Source organism: Meleagris gallopavo, chromosome 1, assembly GCF_905368555.1.
Source record: "Meleagris gallopavo chromosome 1, MGAL_WU_HG_1.1, whole genome shotgun sequence".
NCBI classification, from domain to species: Eukaryota; Metazoa; Chordata; class Aves; order Galliformes; family Phasianidae; genus Meleagris; species Meleagris gallopavo.
The window spans coordinates 38,947,725-38,968,469 of record NC_139404.1 but is presented as its reverse complement, the minus strand read 5'-3'; the positions used below and the strand labels follow the sequence as shown (position 1 = coordinate 38,968,469).

Here is a 20,745-nt window from a genome sequence, read left to right as displayed (position 1 = left end):
AAGGATACAATTCTTGCAGGATTTTAAAAACCGATTCAGCTCTGCAAAACCGTGTCATAGTAAGTGGCTGTTCTACAATATAGAAATACATTGTTAATGAGATGATCTGAACACGATATTAGTCTTGTTTTTTCTTTTTCCTCTTTTTACTCTGTTGATAAGGAGGAATACAGCAATCCAGAGGACTTTTTATTAAGATGATTTGACTGACAGTAACGTGATTGTTTAGCAGATTGTGTCAGTGATGATTTCAGACCTCCGAAGTTAAAAGCCAGGGATCTTGAAGGCCTTGGCTACAGAGTTTACATATCTAGCATTTGTAGCATAGTAAAGCCCAGCTGCCCAAAATTTGGACCAGAATTCTGTGTGAGGCACATTATAGGAAAAGAAGTCAAACGTGGCAGCAGTGTGAGTGTTAACGAAGTTGGAAGATGCGGTGTATGCCATGAATACACTCAGCAGGGAACGATCTGTTGCTGCTTACTTGTGGAGGAGGCCTACTGTTTTAGGGGTGCTGAGGAATACAACGAGCCAGTGTATATTTGTATTTTAACAGCTGCTAGTCAGGGAACATGCTGTGTGACTCTGTGGGGACACGAAATAGTCTGTCACGAAGGAGCTCCTCATCTATCCTCAGACGTATCAAGAGCATGGGAGGATTTATGGAGCTGTCAACCAGGCGATAACTAATACAACTTGCATACTAAAGAAAGATGCTATAAAACAGATAGCCTGGCTACCAGGAAAATGAGAGTTCCCTTTTGGCTTGCTATTCTATCAAAATGTTTTAAAGTCTAGATTCCAGTGTACTACTATTTTGACATTCTGTTTTGTGTTTGCTAAGGTCTGTATCATGTACGTTTTGCTTTCTTTGAAAACTGGAAGTGGACATGGATGGTGATGTGACCAAAAGTTTGCTCCCCTTAAAATGCTTAAAGGGAGGATGCAAATCAAAGCTGCCAAAGTCAACTCAAAAGCAGAGGTAGTCCTCTTAGAATGTGTTCAGAGGAGAAGTATTTGTGCTGCCAACTTCAAGCAAGACTGGAAGGAGATGAGCTGAGGTGAATGTGCAGTTCATATTGATTGTTTGTCTACTTTGGTTATAATGAAATGTGCTTGTATTATGGTGCTAGGCAGAGCATTTGCTCTCTCTTAGGGAGAGGGTTACAGGAGATTTGATGAAGGCACTTGAGATGATGAAAGTCTTGGTAGGAAATGGTTCAGAATTTCTGGTGCGGGGAAAAAAAATAAAGCCCTCGGTATCGCCCAGTCCATCACATTTCTTCTCCATCAAAAGTGCCACTATGCTTCTTTGAAGTGCTGATATGACTCATCATTGCTAGTGAGATATATAATAAGATCATGAAGAAAGCATGCTTTACAATGTACACGTACAGAAAGGTTTTATTTTGTGGGAAGGATTACAGACTGTAGTGTCTTCATACTTGCATACTCTGAAGCACATACTAACTGGCTGTGAAGGCTTTTGTGGCTCAGTGTTTTTTCCTTAATCCATGTTCCTAAGAGATTGTGAGATGCCTGTTGTCACAGGGTTCAATAAACTTTAGAAAGGAAGGGAAAGTTGACTAAGCAGAGGTAGAACATGAGAAGGAAAGCAAGAAAACGGTCAACAATCAAAGATTTTGTGCTCAGCTAGAAGAAGAAACGCAGTAAATACAACACAAATGGGAGCAAACATGGGATCAGAATTTTAGTTGAAGAGATCTTGTTGCTCTTTTGACATAGCAGGGATATGGGAATAGAGTGTGGAGGGAGACAAAGATATGGGCTCTGATCTGCAAATGATTTATTTTTCTTCCTGCATTTTTTCCCATGTATTCCCTTGTGTTATCTGTACTTAAAATGTCAACTGGAGAAGCTACCTTGCTTTTCTTGCTTGCTCTTCTTACTGCATTAATAATTACTGCAAATTTAATTACTGTCACGGTGCTCAAACCTTTCGGGCAGCTATTTGTTTGTGTTAAATCCAAAATGAGAACAGTAAGCATTGCTCCTTATCACTGGGCTGGAGTGGGAGATGTCGTTCTTCATGTTAGGAAATAGACTGTTTTCTGAAGCATGGAGCAAATAAACGACTGTAACCTGAATCTTTCCAGCATTTAATCTGGGAGACTTGGGAGGCTCAAGCACATGGTGATATGTGTCCTAAATAGGAATCATCTTAACTCTGGTACAAATCTAAAACTAGGTGCTTTTTCTCTACTTCTGGTATGGTTGAAGTCTGTTCTAAGAACACATACTTTTTCATGAGCTAATTAAACAGCTTCAGCCACTTATTATTGACTTTGAAGATGTACCTTAGAAATTCTTCACTGCGTTGAACACTAGAGGTAACCTTTCATATGAAGGAAAGAAAATAAAGAAATTTGACTCTGGGAATACCACAAAAAATATCCCCCCATCAAAAGTTTAATAATATTGCCAGTTTTGTGATGAAAACATCATAAATCCTGAGCAGGATGCAAGTCATCGAGCCTCAGAACTCACTAGGATGATAATGCTTCTGACTAACTGAGTTAACTGACTTCCATGTCACATTCCATGCTACAACCTGACAGGCTTTCCATCAGGTTTGGCAGCCAGAGATTTTCCTCCTTGTGACAAATAGTCCAAGAGAGCAGACAAATACAGTCTAAGGCCAACCTGGAATTCTTTGATGGCAGATTTGAGTCACTGTTTTGGAACAACCTTATAGTAGGTGCTGCTTCTTAGGAAGAGCCTCGAAATCTGAAGCACAACATTATCAGTAGAATTAAGTCCAAAAACAGAACTGTCTCTGGACTTTGAGAGAAAAGCAAAATTTGGGAGGTTTGTGAAGGGTTGTGGGACAATCCTGATTATCAGATCAGGGAATATTTTGCTGCAGAGAACATTTTATGCACTGTTCATCTATTTTTGAGAAAAACTGATGTTGGTTCAGTTTGGTATGTAGCGTCAGTGCATTGTGTATGGAGTGCTCTCCTTGTTGTAAGTAATAAGAGTATACAAAGATATGAAATATCTGACGGAAATTAAATGTCAGCTGTCAAGGTGGTGAGCCTGCTTCTGTCAGAAGATGAAGATGAAATTTATTAACTTTTTTTTGGTCAAATGATTGTTTAGAATCTTGGTATGTTATTGCATAGCGCATGTCTAGAGGAAAAATACTAAATCACCTACCTGCCCCTTCGTTCCTCAGCCCAAAAGGTTGGAAGAACTTTCCTTTGCCTCCCCAACCTATATGCCCTCTTCATAAGCAATATTATGCAAGTACAGATCATTATCTTGTTCAGAAAACTTTTTTTTTTTTTTTTTTTTGAAGTGTTGAATAAACCTCTTAGTGTGGCTTTTGTATTTGAAAATACTGCTGCAGATATCAGTCACACAGTACCATAAATTATTCTCTGGACTCATACTGTCTCTGTTGCATACTACTTTTTGGCACAACATTAAAAGTATTCTCTCTGTTGATCATAGAAAGATTTACTGTGTACAAGGTAAGTGTAACTAAAACTGAGTAACAGTTCTTGTGGTACATACAGAAAACCCTTTCTCCGTGCTTTCTTTAATATCCAGGTGAACAAGCATCTGAACTGACAGTGAAAATAGAGGCTGGGCATGACTGTGGTAGATGTGCATTCTGAAAAGCAGGACAGCATGTGTACAAGAAACTAAACTGGAAGCCTGGAGTGAAAATAGTAGTGCATAAATAAATAAAGAAATTGACTGTTAGGGTTATCAGAAAATACAATGTTCTAATTCTTGCTTTGCATAACTAACAGGCAATTAACTTGCATTGGCTCATGATGTGAAAAGTGATCAAGAGATGTGGATCCTTTGCTTTGGTAACAGTCTGTCAGTTGGGAAGAATGTTTTTCTTGACAGTTGATTAGGGGTTAAATGAACTGAATATAATTGGTAATTTTTGCTGCTTTTCCCACTTAGTATAACAGCTATTATGCAAAGCATTTTTCCTTACATTAGTTGTAATAACTGTCTTTAACTGATCAGCCCTGTTGGAAGAACTGGTCTTGACTGACGAAGTTGTTATTTTGTTATTCTCAAGAACAACCAAGACAGCCGATACACAGGGAGCCAGGATCAAAGTATTTTTATTTATTGACTTTAATAGATTTAGGTCTGTTCGTAAACAAACTGATGCTCTTAGGTAAGTACACGCTTAGTCTGAGCAATACAACAGCTTAGATGGCGAGGAAAGGAGCAGCAGCACCTCATGTCTCCATAGCATGGCACCCGTCTGCTCTTAGGTAAGTACACGCTTAGTCTGAGCAATACAACAGCTTAGATGGCGAGGAAAGGAGCAGCAGCACCTCATGTCTCCATAGCATGGCACCCGTCTGTATCTATGGGGAACTGCAGCACACTACAAGAGCATTACCTTGGCTCCTGCAGACCCAAAGGCAGCATCTCTCACCAGCTCTATCAAGCCACAGATGCAGACTTGCTGACAATCCTGGAAGAAGAGGAATGCTGGCAAACCCACCAGGCCTACTGGGAGATGTCAACAGGTGCTCACACAGAATCATAGAATCATAGAATTGCTGAGGTTGGAAAAAAACCTTCAAGATCATCAAGTCTAACCACAATCTAACCAAACTACCCTAACTAAAAACTCTCTACTAAATCATGTCCCTGAGAACCACATCCAAACGGTTCTTAAACACATCCAGGGATGGCTACTCAACCACCTCCCTGGGGAGCCTATTCCAGTGCTTAACAACCCTTTCTGTAAAGAAGCCTGCAAAGAAGTGTTTCCTGATATCCAACCTAAACTTACCCTGGCACAACTTGAGGCCATTTCCCCTCATTCTGTCACCTGTCACCAGTGAGAAGAGACCAACCCCGCTGTCTCTGCAATCATCTTTCAGATATTGGAAGAGAGTAATAAGGTCTTCCCTCAGTCTCCTTTTTGTCAAACTAAACAGCCCCAGTTCCTTCAGTTACTCTTCGTAGGGCATATTCTCCAAGCCCTTCACAGCCTTGTTGCCCCTCTTTGGACCTGCTCCAGCACCTCAGTGTCCTTTCTGTACTGAGGTGCCCAAAACTGAACACACTACTCGAGGTGAGGCCTCATCAGTGCTGAGTACAGGGGCAGGATGACTTCCCTAGTCCTGCTCACCACTCCATTCCTGATACAAGCCAGGCTGCCATTGGCCTTCTTGGCCACCTGGGCACACTGCTGGCTCATATTCAGCTGACTGTCCATCAGAACACCAAGGTCCCTTTCCATCAGGCATCTTTCCAGTCACACCTCCCCAAGCCTGTAGGATTTCCTGGGGTTGTTGTGACCAAAATGCAGGACCCGACACTTGGCCCTTTTGAAACTCTTACAGTTAACTTTGGCCCATCGATCCAGTCTATCCAGGTCCCTTTGTAGTGCCTTTCTCCCCTCTGGCAGATCAACACTCCTTCCCAACTTGGTGTTGTCTGCAAACTTATTGAGGGTGCATTCAATCCCCTCGTCAAGATTGTTAAAAAAGAACATGCTGACAACAGAAGTGGCACAAGACCCTTTGGTGTTCCCTGACTCAAGGCGTAAAAAAACAGCTGGGAGAAAAGAGCAATTTCTGAGCAGTGGGAATTGGGAAATGGGTGAACTGAAAATTGTTCCAGTGAGCTCCTGGTGCAGAAATGACTGTGGTTAAAGTGGTGCATATCAGTAATTATTGTGGTTCCTGAAAGGAATGGGTAAATTTCTTTGGAGACTGGGAGAAAAAGCAGTAGCAGAAAGGGTTGCTGTTACATGTTTAAAACAAACGTGGCTACAAGTTTTTGTGTTGTTGCTGCTGTTTGTTTCGAATGGTTTCTCTTGGTAGACTCAGGAAATTCAGTTGTTTTGAAGTACAATGCTATTCAATCATTAGTGGATTCAATTTCTCACAGAACATTTTTTCCACTTCAAGTTTTAGTCCCTTCTCTAATGACTTTTAGTCTACAAGAGGCTTGATTTTTATGGCCAGCTTAGAAGTAGCTCTTGGATAAGTTAAAAGGTACCATCTCTCTGCAAACAATTGCAATTGGCTGGAGGAGTACTGATTGTACAGGCAACTGCTTGGCGTTTTTGTCATGATATTGAAAGTACTATGTGTTTTGTTAGAGAATCATGTTTCAGGAGGCAAATAATCAGCCTCCTTGGGAAAGCAGAGGAATACTTCATCTGCAGGGCAGGCAGAGTTCACCTACAGGAGAAGCGCTGGCTGTGACTGCCTTACAACAGACCCCATCAAGGCCTGGTGCCATAGCACTTGCAGTACTGCTGTGTTTATGGTTGTGCTAAGGTCTATGAGTGAAATGCTTTTTTTTTTTTTTTTTTTAAATTTTAGATCAAAAGAGAAACACTGAAACATCAACAGGAAATAAAACATTTTTATTGAATATCTGTGTAATATGTATGTTATTTTAACGACAATTGGAAAACTCTACTGTGGGAAGTCACTACACAAAGTGAAACAAAATATAAACCACCTCATCAAAAATGAAGGTAAAATACGGCTAAAGTTGTCAGCTCGCGGGCCACGAGCGATATGGCAGGATAAAACACCCCAAACATTTCTACAAGATACAGAGAAAACCCACACAGAGAAACACTCAAGCAGGCAGTAAATATACACAAAGGCAACTAGGATCTTTCTACAGCATCAGATTCTAATACTTCACACAGCTTTGTCAGAAAGGTACATGTGGCTTCTTTGAGGATGAAAATGTCATCTTGGTCAAATAGCAGGTTTGGTCTCTGAGAATCGTAGTACCTTACAAACCAATTCTATGGTGACATTCAGTCTGGCAGTGTAGGAAGAAAAAGCATTAAGAATACCTTAACACAATGAATCAGTTCTGGCAGTTGAAACCTGCAGCTATCCCGAATGAACAACTGAAAGCTAGAGACCATGAAGCTGAATATCTGCTCTTATGCTGGAAAGCTGACTGTCTCGGTGTTTTCTTTGGTGGGGTTTGGTCCTCAAGGTTAAGATTTTAAAGTATTCCAGCTTGATGCTTTGCATGTATGTGCCTGTTTCTATCAGAAGATGTCTCACTTGTGTATTTTCCGTGTTTCATGTAAAAAAGAAAGAAAATGGGTTTTGCTACTTACTTTTGGAGGGGAGGAGAGATCCATATTTTTAGTCTCCTCTCACTTTGCTGCTCCTTTTTCCCACCGTGCACTGAAAATGGTGGCATGTGGCCATCACACTGACCTCATGCTGTCACAGCTCACTCAGCAGCAGAGCCTTGAGGGAGGGTGTAGAATTTCATTTTCAGTCCACAGTTCTCTAACTACATTCATTGTTTTTTCTGTTTTCACAATAATTTCTTTTAGGTACAATTGAGAAAAACATTAGTGTCTCACGTGCCCCTCCAAAAGGTATAGCATTTCCACATTTCTGGGGTAGTTTGCATGGCTGAAAATAATCCACTTTTCAAAGCATTATAAATATATTCACAGCTTGGAAAGACAAGCGAGGGGCTTCAAAGGACTTCAGAGGACGGTACATGGGATAGAAGAGATGCCCTAAATGACTTGATGAGATGGTACAAGCTGAGCTGACATGCTGGCTAGCTGTAAGATGGCTATCTACAGTAAAGCAGCGGGGGGCAAGGGTGAGGGAGGTTGGAAATGTGGAATATTGCACAGGGCTTGACAAAATGCTGCGTGGTCAACCTATTCAATATAGCCTCCTTGTCTCCTGCATAGCTCTCCAGTTCTAAATTGGTCCGTAATAACTAGAACTGCTTGTGCTATGCATTCCTTCGGCAGTGCAGTAGAAGGGAATGGCAGTATTATTACAATATCACTACGGAATAAATTGATTGCTATCCACTGAGAAAACTACATTTCTAAGCACACACGGCAGTCACAGTGATACACAGAGCAGTCTTTCAAGACTCTTATGGAATGACTAATAGCTTCATAATAGTGCCATTTACTACATAATAACATTGAAAACATTTAAAAACTCCTCCTGAAACGAGCATCTAGTATACAGAAGAGGTTGCTTCAGTTTTCTAGAACTTGTTCTTTGTTTTCACTTTTTTTTTTTAAAGGACAAATTAAAACTTAAGTATAAATAGTATATAAAAGGTCACTAGCTGTTCTCTTTTGGCTTACTTTGAAGTGCATTTAGAACTATGGCTAAATTTTGTCATCTTCTGATGGGATTACAATACTGTCCGTTTACCATGAAACTATTTTGTATAATAAACTCACACGGCTGTGTCTAAAAAATATTCTGCATTCCTTCTAATCTGAGTTAGTATAATAAAATATTTTGTTACAAAGTCTAATGTGCAAACTCATTATAATGTGAAATCGTGGATGGAATTCACAGTATGCAAATTTTGTATAAAGGTGATAACGGAGAGCTACTCTTGATTTCATGGCAGCGTTTCGCGACCGCTGCGTCTCCCCCCTCCCATCCCCCCCTCCCCGCATAACCTCTGCAATGTTCTTACTTTCACGTGAGATGAAACTGTCGCCTCCTATGGAACTGCTTCCTCAACTTTCAATCGAAAGCCATTTCGGTCTGTAATGTTTGCGCTTTGGAATATATACAAAAAAATGATCTCCTGGCTTCTGGCTACATCTCCTTGAGGTCAGCCATGGAGCTGCTCAGATCATGCTAAGTTGCCTGTCAAAGAAGTCTACCAAATTGGATGTGCCCCTCCAAAATTCACTGTGTATGCGTAGCTTGTTATTAGGATGGTCCAGTTGAAAGCTCAGATTTAAGTTGTCCTTTAAGATGTCAGTGTAACACTACTAGTGCCTTACAAGTTGGAATTTTTTTCTGGAATGCAGACGATACAATAGTTACCCTATAATATATTATCAGCTCTCCTATATCTCAGTCAATTTACATAATTTAAAATAGAACATCTTATTAAAAACATCTAGATATACACAGATTAGGAAACGCTTACAACATACAAATACACAAACTAGAAATAAATTCTCAGCATACTGGTGTATATATACAACTGTGTGATACAATAAATAATTTCTGTCATGCTCTATCTACACATCATATTGCTTAAAAGAAGAGTAGATCTGGGGGGCAGTGGTGAAATGAAGCGCCGTTAGAGGGCTCTCTACATTTAAAGTTGTGCAAATTAAAACAGGAATTAATTTAAAAGTACAACTGATCAGTGACAGGAACACATGGCTGGAAATGAAAGGACCCATATTACTGAGGTATTTACAGATACTGGCTAAAGAGCACTATGTGGGCAAATGCAGAAAGGCTTCTTCTTCTTCGTACTTTAATTTAATTTAATTTACTTCTTGACTGCCAGCATGGCATCTACCTCCTCCTCGGGCTGTAGGGTGTGCCACTGTGCGATGGGCCGCCTGGGGTTGGCCAACATGTCTGACCAATGCCGCAGCTCTGCTCCAGTGCTGTTGTAGCCCACAAAGACTTTCCCGATGGCATCGTTCTTGCCAATCTTGTCATAGTCCAAAACAGTTACAACAATTTGCACTTTCTACAACGAGACAGAAAAAGACCAGTGAGGGGAGAAGGGCAGAGAGGAATTTGAGCGCAGACAGTTACAATCGAGACTCCGTAGACACCAATTGAGCAGACGCATGACTGCCAGGGGAGGTTCCCCCAACCGTAAGTGAATTCAAACATTTGTCTTTGCTTCTTGTGAGCCTTACAGATGTGTTTCTACTCAGAACCTCACAGTTAACATGAAATTCACCCCTGGTGTCAAAGAGCTTCATGGGAGAATAAAAGTTGATTTTTTCCTTTAACGGTTTAACAATGTATATATATTTTTTTGTTCCTGGAGAATCAGGCTACCTGAAGTCTGCAGGGCTAAAGGTGAGATCTTAAGCAAAGCTAATTAAAAAGTAGTCCAATTAAACATATCACTATTGTATAAATAAATGTTAAACTTAGAAGGCTGAATTCAGAAATGAATTCCACACCAACTTATCATTTCCAATGCTGCACTCAATTCTTTCTACTTCTAAATAACTCCTTCTATCTATCCTGCATGCAAATCTTCTGTTTTCAGAAATAATTGAGAGGACAGCCTTTACAGCTGCTATCTACAGATAGATGTACATACCTGTGTGTGTCACGTGCACACCCATATGTATGTGTATGTGATAGATCTATACAACTATAAAGCGGTCAGGAAAAGAGACTGCACATCCAAGGGAGCCAGAAAGAAGAAGAAACTGTGGTGTCTCTGGCACAGCAGCACTATCATGCACAGTGAGGTCTGGCCTGTAACCGTGCCGGAGCTGCAGAGCGACTTGACTGTAGGATTGGTTAGCTCTGGCACACAGAATTGTGAGAGCCCGTCTCTCAGACCTCACACACCAGTTTCTGTTCACTTGGGCCGGGGCACATTGAGAGGCAGAATTCAAGGCAGGTATTTGTGTATACATGCACATGTTCCTCTCCATCGGGTTGTTAAGATTTGCTGAAACAGTACAAACAGCTTCGCCTTCAGTGGAGTGGTATTCTTAATAGTATCTGAGACATTAAACAGCCTTGGGCTGATTTTACTTAACTGTAAATGTTTCTCCTTAGGGATTTTCCTGTTAAAGTTGAGCATACAGTTCTTTTCCTGACTTCTTTCCATTCCCTTATAAATATATATAGTCCCTATGTGAATTTGAGCTTCCTGAACTGGAGGAAGAAATGCACTGAAACAGATTTCTTAATAAATAAATAATATATATATATATGTATGTATGTATTCTCAAATATCAGGTTTTTTAAATTTAAGGTTTTAAATATGTGTATAGTCTGGATTTTTTACTAGCACAATTAATTTCATTGCTTGCAACAGGATTTATCTTTTAAAAGTAACCGTTAAGCATCTCTGCAAGACCAGACTCATGAGCTCTGTTTTATAGGGTCCATTCACTTACAAGACTCTGCAATTCACTGAGCCAGAGAAAGAAATAATTCCAGCAAGCACTGAAGTATTGATATAGTTGCTGATGACAAAAGTGTACATCAAACTCAAAATTCTGTTTTCCCAGAGCACTCATGATATATAGCAATATCCTGAAGCAAGTATTCCTAGATGCCAAAATGATGTTTCAGTTTTGCTGCTTGCAATACAGTCACTTCAATGTTGATGGTACCTCCCCAAATGAACATTTATGTTTTAGATGCACGATACAATCACAGATACAAAACATAGATATAAGTACTATTTTACGGTACAAAAAAAGTTGCCTGCTGCACCTAGAAGCTCGGGGCTAGTTATTATTGGATTTTTCCTTTGTTAATCATAATGAAACAGTGAGAACTGAAAACAGAAGACACTTTTTTGATCTATAAAGATGGAAAAAAAAAGTAGCTCAGATGGTTAATGATGAAATAATTTTCACTGCATGGTCTCTGACTTAAACCCACAGAGAAATGTAAGCATCTCAGTATTTTTGTACCACATATTATCACATATTAAAGCAACAGCTGCACTGCAAATTCCAACAGATGCAGTAGAAAGCACCATCTCCGCTATTACATACTTGGATTAGCAGTTTCCTTGGAATGAATGGGCGTAGAGACTGCTACCTATGGATGTGGTCTGCTTTGAAAATGGTGAAACATGTACTTGATTTGACTGTAGGAACAGGATTTGACTTCCCAGTGGTCTTCTCCCATTGTCTTTCGACATAACACTTTTCCTTGCGTGCCCATTTCACTTAAGAGCCTAAATCCATTCTTACTATCACGTAAGTCTAAACAGTATTTAAGATGCTTTTTTTTTTTTCAGACGATGAAATTACTACAGTGACCATAATGAAATCTCTTCTAAATATAGTCTTTCATAACTAATTCCAAAATACACTGGCATATGTCTACAGTCCATAACTATAGATCATTAAATTGAGGCTATATCCTGAGGTAAATAGCTATAAGTCGCTCTAATAAACTTACCAAAAGAGCAGTAAAATTTTAGATAGCTAAACTACAACACTTTTTAAAATGTCTGGGTCACCTCACTAAGCTGATTTAGGATTAGAGGGCAAAATGGCCAAGCACCCACAGAGTAAGTGTTAACATGCCAGAGCGCATATTTGATAACTTAGAGGTATCCATTCAGATTCCCCCTCCCATCCCTATTCAGAAATCAAGATATTTCAGAGAGGCTTTATATGATAGATCTTTTTTTAGCTTCTGGTCCTTTGATGCTTGTTCTGAGATGTTTCACAAGGACAGTGACCAGTTTTCATTAAAATCAATTGGAATCAGCCCCCATTGGATTTCCTGCTTTTTGACTCCTGCCCATAGACATCTGTATCTATGCTGGAGGGTATCAAAAATCTCCTGGGAGGGTCAGTCATTCATTCTAGTCACTATTCCTAGTGCCTTATCTTGTTTAGCTTTTTTTATCTTTGTCAGAAACAAGCCAAAAAAAGGCAAGCACACAGCTTTTGTGAAAGGTAGGCCTTAGCTTCTGGACTTCTCTCCAGCTCAGCTGATGTCAGAATCAAAGATGCAGATTCCCAAAACCATTACCAGGCTCTCTCCTAATCAAGAGGAGGCTGCCTTGCAGTCTCTGCTGCCTTGCAGTTTTCCCTAACAATGTCTGTTGGCTGTACATTTAACCAATGTCATTTCAACCCCCTTAGCAACAATGCACCCAATCTGTAAGGTGTAAGGAGAGGTGTAAGACCTCTCTTACAATCTACAAAAGCACATATTCCCCGACTTTTAATTATTGTCTTTCAAACTGGGAGACCCCTGAAAGTACACTTTCCATACTGAGTTCCATCCAGAAAGGAAATTGTCTTGCTTAATGTTGCATGGTCACAGAGCCTCTTGGGAGGCTAGGAAGCCAGCATGCAGTTCTCTACTCTTTTGAGCAATATTTAAACCCATGAATCTTGTCCTGTCAATGAATGCTCTAACAAGTGAGCTTCCTGAGATGGTTAAGAAGCTCATCTCTCTTGTGAGAAAAATGTTAGTTAACATGAGAAGTTAAATCTCATTCATATAAATTAGAGATGATTAGCCTCCCAGTAGCCCAAAGGTAGGTACTCAAGTCCTTGAGTAATGCTGAGTGGTTACTTGGTATTTTCCACAACTAGGTGAGGCAACTTCCAGGTCAACGAGCTGGATTCTGAGCCTCCTAGTTTTAGGAATAGAACTCCTCAGGAACAGCACAGGAGGAACTGCTGGAGCTGCACTGAGCTGCCAAGAAAAATGATACCCCTGAGAGAAGTGGGAACCACTGGAAAAGTTTTCACAGTAAAATGGGTAACTATTAAAAAAAATAAAAAAAATAATGTATTTTAGTTGACAGGGATGCTGCAGTTCTTTCAACAAACATTTCCTAAAAATCCATAGGAAACACAACTGTGATCAATGATACTGATTTATTATTTTCAATAATCTGGGGGAAATTATAGTATGCAACTTTTCTTTTATCCCTATACTTTTTTTTTCAGGAACATTCCTTTGCTATCTCCCTGCAGGTTTTTTTTTTTTTTTTTTCCCAGAATCCATTTCTGTTAACATAAAATGTCAGTTATCCATTTCTCACCGATGAATCAAAGCTTCCTAAGTACTGTGCATTTTATCATTTCCCTCTTGAAGCAGTCACACTCATCTCCTGCAGCACAGGGCTGGCACCTAGGTGCTAATGAAGGCATGCACATGTGATAATTAACATGATTCCTGTTAAATATTTATAAGAGCTGAGAAATGGAATGCAGAGAGAAGACGAAACACTGTTTGACATTACCTGAATTTGCTCAAATGGTACTTCAAAGCTGAAAGACTCATTGTAGTAGGGATTCAGAGTATTCTTTTTAATTGTTGTCTTTTTCTTCTTCAGCCTCTTACCATTTTGCATCAGATGGATTTTCACATAGGGATCTAGGTAATCAAGAAAAGAGGTAGAAGTAAGAGAGGTAGTTCAGTGTGCTTTCTATAGAATTTAATCTCACAAATTCAAGACTCAAGAAAAAAAAATCTTTAGCAACAAGCAGCTTATAATTAAACAGTCTTAGTTTCCTCCATAGGAAAACTCCTATACATCTGCAAAATGTTTGCGATGGAAAAGATACAAAATATTTGTTGCACTATCTCCTCAGCCATGCAAGGGAAAGGAAGATTTCCACCTAACTTTGTTCTGCAGTTCATTAAGCATCCTGGAAACAATCCTGGTGTTAATTAGCAATACCTTCACTGAGCTCTGTTGTATTTTTGTTTATGTGTACCATAAAACACTATTTGAAATTTCAAGCTCCTCTTTTTCAACAGCCTGTACGGTACCATCACCAAAAATTGGGCAAGTATCTCATTTGGCTTTAAGCAGATGACTTGTGATGAAGGGTGAGGCAAGCCATCCCTCTAGGGAGTTATATGGAGCTACAGAAAACACCTGCCAGCCATAAGTCAAGTGTTGTGTAAACTAAGAGAACCTGAATGTAAGCTAAGGAGGGGGCTTCTCATGTCCCTCCTGAGAAAATGATGAAGCTACAGAAGAAGAATGACAAACGAGAACGAAACTTATCACTGTGAACAAACCATGCTTTACTCTCCAATGAAATTCACGGTTGAAGGGTCTGAGAACAATAACTGTATTCTGCTACAGTCAGAAATGTGCCTAGGAACATAGCAGTTGGAGACAGTTAAGTTTTGGAGTAATGTGATTACAATCTATGGTATGTCTGAAGAGAACATAATTCTGCTACTGGACTCTTCCAGACAGTGGACAAAGGTCTAATAACTTATAATGGCTGTGAGAAGAAACTAGACAAATTTTAGCTTAGAAATACACATTTACTTTAGCAGTGAGGCTACTGAAAAAGCTGGAGTAGCTTCTCAAGATTTTGTGGTGAACTCTGTCACAGAGCATTAAGATTCTTTCTCCCTCAAATGACACAAGTACAAATACAAACTAAATCTGGGTAGTTTTATGCCCTAGGCTAGATAAGGAATTGCAAGAATTCCTTTTCACTGCACAATGTATGAATTAAGAGCAGAAATGTGAAGAAGTGCTCGCAAAAAGGCAACAAAATTCTTTTATTGTTATTTTTTTAATACTGTTTTCTACATCATGGCATGCAGTATTTTGAATGTGGACAACTGGCAAACTTGGACTCCTTCAAATTAGATGGTACTTGAGAAAAGGCCCATCTACCTGATTGCTCCATGCTGACTGCACAACAGTTTTGACATGCAAAAATATGATGTTTTAGGTACATATATATATACATATATATATAATATAAATATATTAGCTAGTATATTTATACTAAAAAAGTTTAGTAGTCAAGGAGCCAACAACAGTGTATTAAGACACAGAAATGAGCTATAATGCTGATAAAGTAAAATTTGAGTAACTAGGGTAGGCTGGAAGGCTAAGTAGTAGAGTAATCAATTATTATTGAGGGGATTAGAACTGAAGAAGTCTATTGAAATAAATGTAATCAATATAAGCCAATCATTTAGTGACTTGTACAAAGACAACATAAGAAGATATGATGATTATTCATATGTTCACAAGGAACTCTATTGTAATGATTTATATAGCAATGCAGATACATTCTGATCTACATAAACATTCCATATTTTGGGGACAATTACTTTAACCTAGAATTCAAGTGTATATGAATGTTTGTATGTAGATTCAATTTAAATTATCTGCTTTGCCTTTTACAGATTTTCTATCTTCCTGCTGGTACTAGAACAAAATTTGACCCTGGATAACTCGTGGCCACAGGACAAAGCAAATAAGCCTACGTCTTGGTGGCCTCTTTTTCACATCCTATCAGTTTCTTATGTTTCTTTGTCAGAGTATATGAGTTTGGCTCTGGCAAATGCCAGTTTTTTTCAGTAGGAAAGATCCAAGTGGTACCATCTTAACACTGTCATGCAGAAATGTCAATGGCAGAGGTCCCAAATGGAGTACAGAAGGGCACATACCATGTGATACAATAGCCTTGTTTTTTTTTGTCATATAGTGAAACTGCCAAGCCAAACTAAATATGAATTTAAAAAGTCATCTAACTGAAGTCATGTTCCCTATTTTCTAGTTTTAGAAGAATGTATTAAATAACTACTAATCACAGAAACAGTGCAGACCAGAATAGGGCGTTCAACTCACATATGTGAATGAATGAGAGACTTAGGTGAGTTCATCCTTATTAGACTGCACATCTACTTTCTGTTTCTGGAAGCATCCTGGCCTTACATGGTTCTCCCCTCTCGTTGTTCTTCTGAGTTCAATACATGACCTCTTCAGTTAGACTGTCCCGTAACTTACCTCACCAGCCCTACCACCACCAGCTCTCCAGGAATCTATTTGCATGCGACCTACACAGACGTCCTTGAAATTCACAAGTGACTCAAAGAGATGGGTTCTTTTCCACTAAATAACAGAAGCTAAAATGCTTCTGGACTCAATTACTGAAAGAAGGGAGGATCATCAAAAGCAAGCAGAACCTCTGAGAAATGACAGTCTCCAGTGATTTTTCTGAGATAAGGCATAGCGATAATGGAAACCTCTCTTCTCCCTACTCGCAGCATAACCTCAGTGCTGGCACCATTACTCATGCTGAATAATGCTTTAATATGTAAATAATCTCACAGAATAAGTAAGACTAGTAAGAATGACAGCACTGATATTAAAATCCAGCAAGATAAACTGTATGTTAAGTGCATAGCATGGGCACAGAGAGCAGAATTCTTTGGACCACATGTAAATGTCTACGTCCAATGCCAATGAAAATGAGAAAGCTTTTCCCTTTGTATAGTCTGGATAGTTATCTAATTCCAGAGAAACCTATCTTTTATCAAGTGGATTGTACCCCAAAAGGCAAGGTAGCCTATTAGCTTGGATGTGAACAGTTATATTGCAGTTTAGAAGAGGTGAACATCACTCTGTTTTTTCCTACAGTTTTGTTCTTTTCGAGTATGCAGGGACTTAGGTCCACATTATATCCCCAACGCATTATGCTACCCAACCACCTGGAGGAAGGGGTGTTGCATCCAGGGCACTATAGATGTTTCTCTGCTAGAGGACACAGAATGGCTGTGTGTCCATTGCTTAATAACTCACACTAAATAATGTGTGGGATTAAAAAACATTGTGTTATTTATTCACTCATTAACAGTCTATCCACAAATGCTAAAAAGCTATAAAATTCATAACGAATTGTGCACTATAGATTTTACAACATCTCAAGGGAGGGTGGCTGAACAGCTTTTAAAGCACTGGGTGACAAGCTGACAAATTTTGTCTTCTTGAAGTTTGCAGTAAGATGCCAATATGTTATTTAAAGGATAAGTAAAATGGCATGTGATATCAGGTAAAGATGTCTTGATTTATGTGGACTGTGAAGCATACATACACAATTAGAAACCTCTTAATACAACAACTATTTTATCATCATCATACCATAGATGAGATGCACTTAATTATCAGGGGTTTAGGAGAAGCAAATTTGGCAGTGAAAAGCAAATACTACATTGCAAAAGAAGAAAATCCTGGCTAATGACCATATCTGAGGAAAAAGTGGAACTCAAGAATGACTGACAGTGAATTTTAAGATGAAAAGTATGTTACAGGGATCAGTAGTTAATGAAAAATCATTTTTCAGGTAGTATTCAGCACACAAATTTCCACTTGTATGGATCTTCAGCAGAAAAATGTCAACAAAGTACTCAACATGGCATGGCTTTACTACAGTGGCTTATTCTGAATGCAAACATAAGGATGGTGCTGATCTTTGATAAATATTTGTAAGGCTTCTGTAATATGAAAAGCAAGCAACTAGAAAGTTGACAAATTTGAAAAATGCTTCAGGGGAAACACTGGACTTGATTAGGTGTGCAATTACAGTCCAGAATGCACATGGGGGAGAGTAACAGTTTAAAGAAAAAAATCCCACAGCTCTGTGTGGAGGGTTCAGAGAAAACCTCCTCAAGCCTCAGAGAATCCTAACATGATTAAGAGGAAAAAGCTGAGCCAGAAAAAACTAGTCATGGATACAGCTGAGTAAAGTTTCATATGACAAACACTGTAATGTGAAGATGTACTCAAATCAAAAGTAGAAACTGAAAAGAAATAGAGTGCCAGAACTGCCTCTGGCTTTGTTCTTGTCTTCAAACTGTTCAGGCTAACTGGGTGCTAATTAGCACAGACTTTTTTTTTTTTCTCACCAGAAGAAAAGCAATGCCAAGCCCATGCCAAAGCACACAGCACTGACGTTTAGAGCAAAGGTATAGGCAGACAGTGGTGCTTCCATTTCGAGAAGTAAAAGAAATTCTTGAAGAACTCAGAAATTGATTCAATAAGTAAAGAAAATCAGATTCGGAAACGTAGCCTAAAAAATGGCTCAGCACTCACAGTTAGAGCAGAAGTAACTTGTGGGGAGGGCTGTCAGTTCCACTATAAAGAGCCAGCATCACTCACATACTACAGCAACCAGCAGGGTAGGAACAAGGCCAGTGCCTCTGAGCAAGGCAGGAGGAGGCCTGGACTCAGTACAGCACCCACAGAACACAGTGGGACAAACTTTGCTCGTAGTTCCCACAGGTTTGCTGATTCTTCCCAAGAATCATGGGATGTGCTCCCTCTGTGGGCCTATAAACCCTCCTCTCCCAGGAGAGCGATGATTCACACGATGCCTGTGGCTTTCAGGCCATGGATAATTTGACTTAACTTTTTCTTCTTCTGTGTGTTCATGTATGGATGAGAGGGGGATAATTAAAGTCTATGACATAATGAGCTTGTAGTGATATTGTGCCTGGATTGTCTAAGTCAATATTTTTCAAATGAAGTGTAAGCTCTGGAAAGGAAAGAAAGCCAGAGAGGAGGAAAATGTGTTATCTAGAGAAGAAGCAGTGTAAGATACCACTACTAAGAATGAATGCAAGTGCTATGGTACATTCTATATCGGTTTATATTCATTGATGCAAGCTACTGGACATTCTACTTTCCTCCATAAATAAGCACACGGAAAGTGGAATGCAATTTTTAAGCAGCAGCTGACATCTCAAGAGAAATACTGGAAAGCAGTCTTATTATGAGGAATTCTCTTGGCATAAAATATAGGTTTTGTGATTTTCTTTCTTTCTTTCTTTCTTTCTTTCTTTCTTTACCACAACATTTCAATGAAAACAGTTTTATTTAAATATTCAGTTCTCAGCTAGCATTCCCATTTAGTCACTAGGGACATTACTGGAGTTTCCATAACCCCATTGGGCTGTAGAGTACTTGATGTTATCAGCCAGATCTTGAACTGCAGCCAGTACTTGATCAGTGCACTAGGGAAATGTGGGTAGCAAAAGTATTTCCTGCAGTTTCCGGTGGTGGCATCTGTGCCATTTCCGATCCCAGCAAAACATTTTTAAAAATCACTTTATTAAGTGGGCTGGGGATTCAGCTGCATGCCTGGGAGATTCTCCCAGCACCACCCCGTGGCCATGAATTGAGTTCAGAAATTGCAACCAGCCTAGGCAGAGTGTCAAACACCACTGATAGCTGTAACAAATTTAGTCAAAAAAACTGATAATACATGTGCTAACTTCTATCTGTGCCCTGTGGGTGGACTGCTCCAGATGTAGCTCAGGGTTCTTTTTTATCCTATTATGTGTCATGGTGTAACAGGTTAGATGATTTTGGTTAATGTATTTCCATAAGCACCTTTGGCAGAAGAGTGCATAATTTATATAACTTATCCAAAGAGTGGATAATTTATACATGAAAACATTTGCCCATTCATATTCAGTAACAGATCGATTCTCATCGGAATAATGGATTCCAATAATCCACTTAAAGTTGGGGAAGAGGGTATTTGGAAGAACTAACAATAGTCCCCCGTTATAATGAAAAAGGTGAATGGCTGTGTAGCAAAGCAGTCTCAGAATAACAGCTGTGCAGTTAAATGAGCATCAAGTTGTTACTGAAATGCTGAGTTCTGAGAAGCAGAGAGCTCTGGGAGGATGGAGGTGTTGTAAAACTGACAGTGGAGCCAGCAATTCCCTCATCTGAGAATCCCAAACTGAGACTGCTGAGCATGGAGAGCTGACAGTAGAAACAGAAATGTTCACAAAGGCCTAAGGGCTATTCAGCCAGCAGATGAGTCTGTAATTCCACCCATAGTGCTTCCAACTGGAACATAACAACAAATGTTACAACACCAGATGGGGGAAGTAGCATAAAACTGAAAAAATGAAGAAGCCAAAACTCTTATTTAAAAACAGCACAAATTAGTGCTTATGAGATTATGATTAAGTTTACTGCCAGAGCAAGGGCAGTTGATCTGTCTCTCTTGCATCCAAGCAGCTCACTTCAACATAGCTGCACAGAGGCAAAACAAATAGTTCTATGAAGCGCACTAAGTGTGGGTTGAACCAACAGGAAACAGCTCCTTAAGATTTGGCAGTATGTAAACACATAATGCCCTGGTGCAAAAGCAAAACAACTTAACCAGGCACTCCGTAAATGTGATTACATGCAAACTACAAGCATCGAAGCAGTAAACCTCATTCCCCTGTATTTGCACCAGAAAGGAAGGAGCTGACTGCTCATCAAGCCTGAATTTAGCAATCAAATACAGTGTGGCACTGTAAAACTTTTAACATATTGGGAAAGGGCAACAGACAATAAATAAAAAAGAATACTGTAATATGAAAAATGTTGTCATGTGTATCATTGTATATTTCACAAAATATACAGATGGAAAGAATACTATAACAATGAAGATGTTGCTGGCATTAACATTAAATGGTGGAAAAATATTAA

The 20,745-nt window shown here is 39.3% G+C and overlaps 1 protein-coding gene across 2 annotated transcripts in view; it reads right to left on the bottom strand.

Annotated features, from left to right (window-relative positions):
- Positions 1-6,367: 6,367 nt before the first annotated feature.
- The window catches only part of SYT1 (synaptotagmin 1), a 337,461-nt gene continuing 323,083 nt past the window's right edge, over positions 6,368-20,745 (bottom strand). For both annotated transcript variants that reach the window (XM_085221774.1, XM_085221782.1), the window contains exons 10-11: positions 13,732-13,865; positions 6,368-9,495 (exon numbers count right to left, since the gene is read on the bottom strand). In XM_085221774.1, coding sequence (XP_085077900.1) covers positions 9,289-9,495; positions 13,732-13,865 — 341 coding nt within the window. In that variant the 3' untranslated portion in view covers positions 6,368-9,288. The remainder of the gene's footprint in view (positions 9,496-13,731; positions 13,866-20,745) is intronic.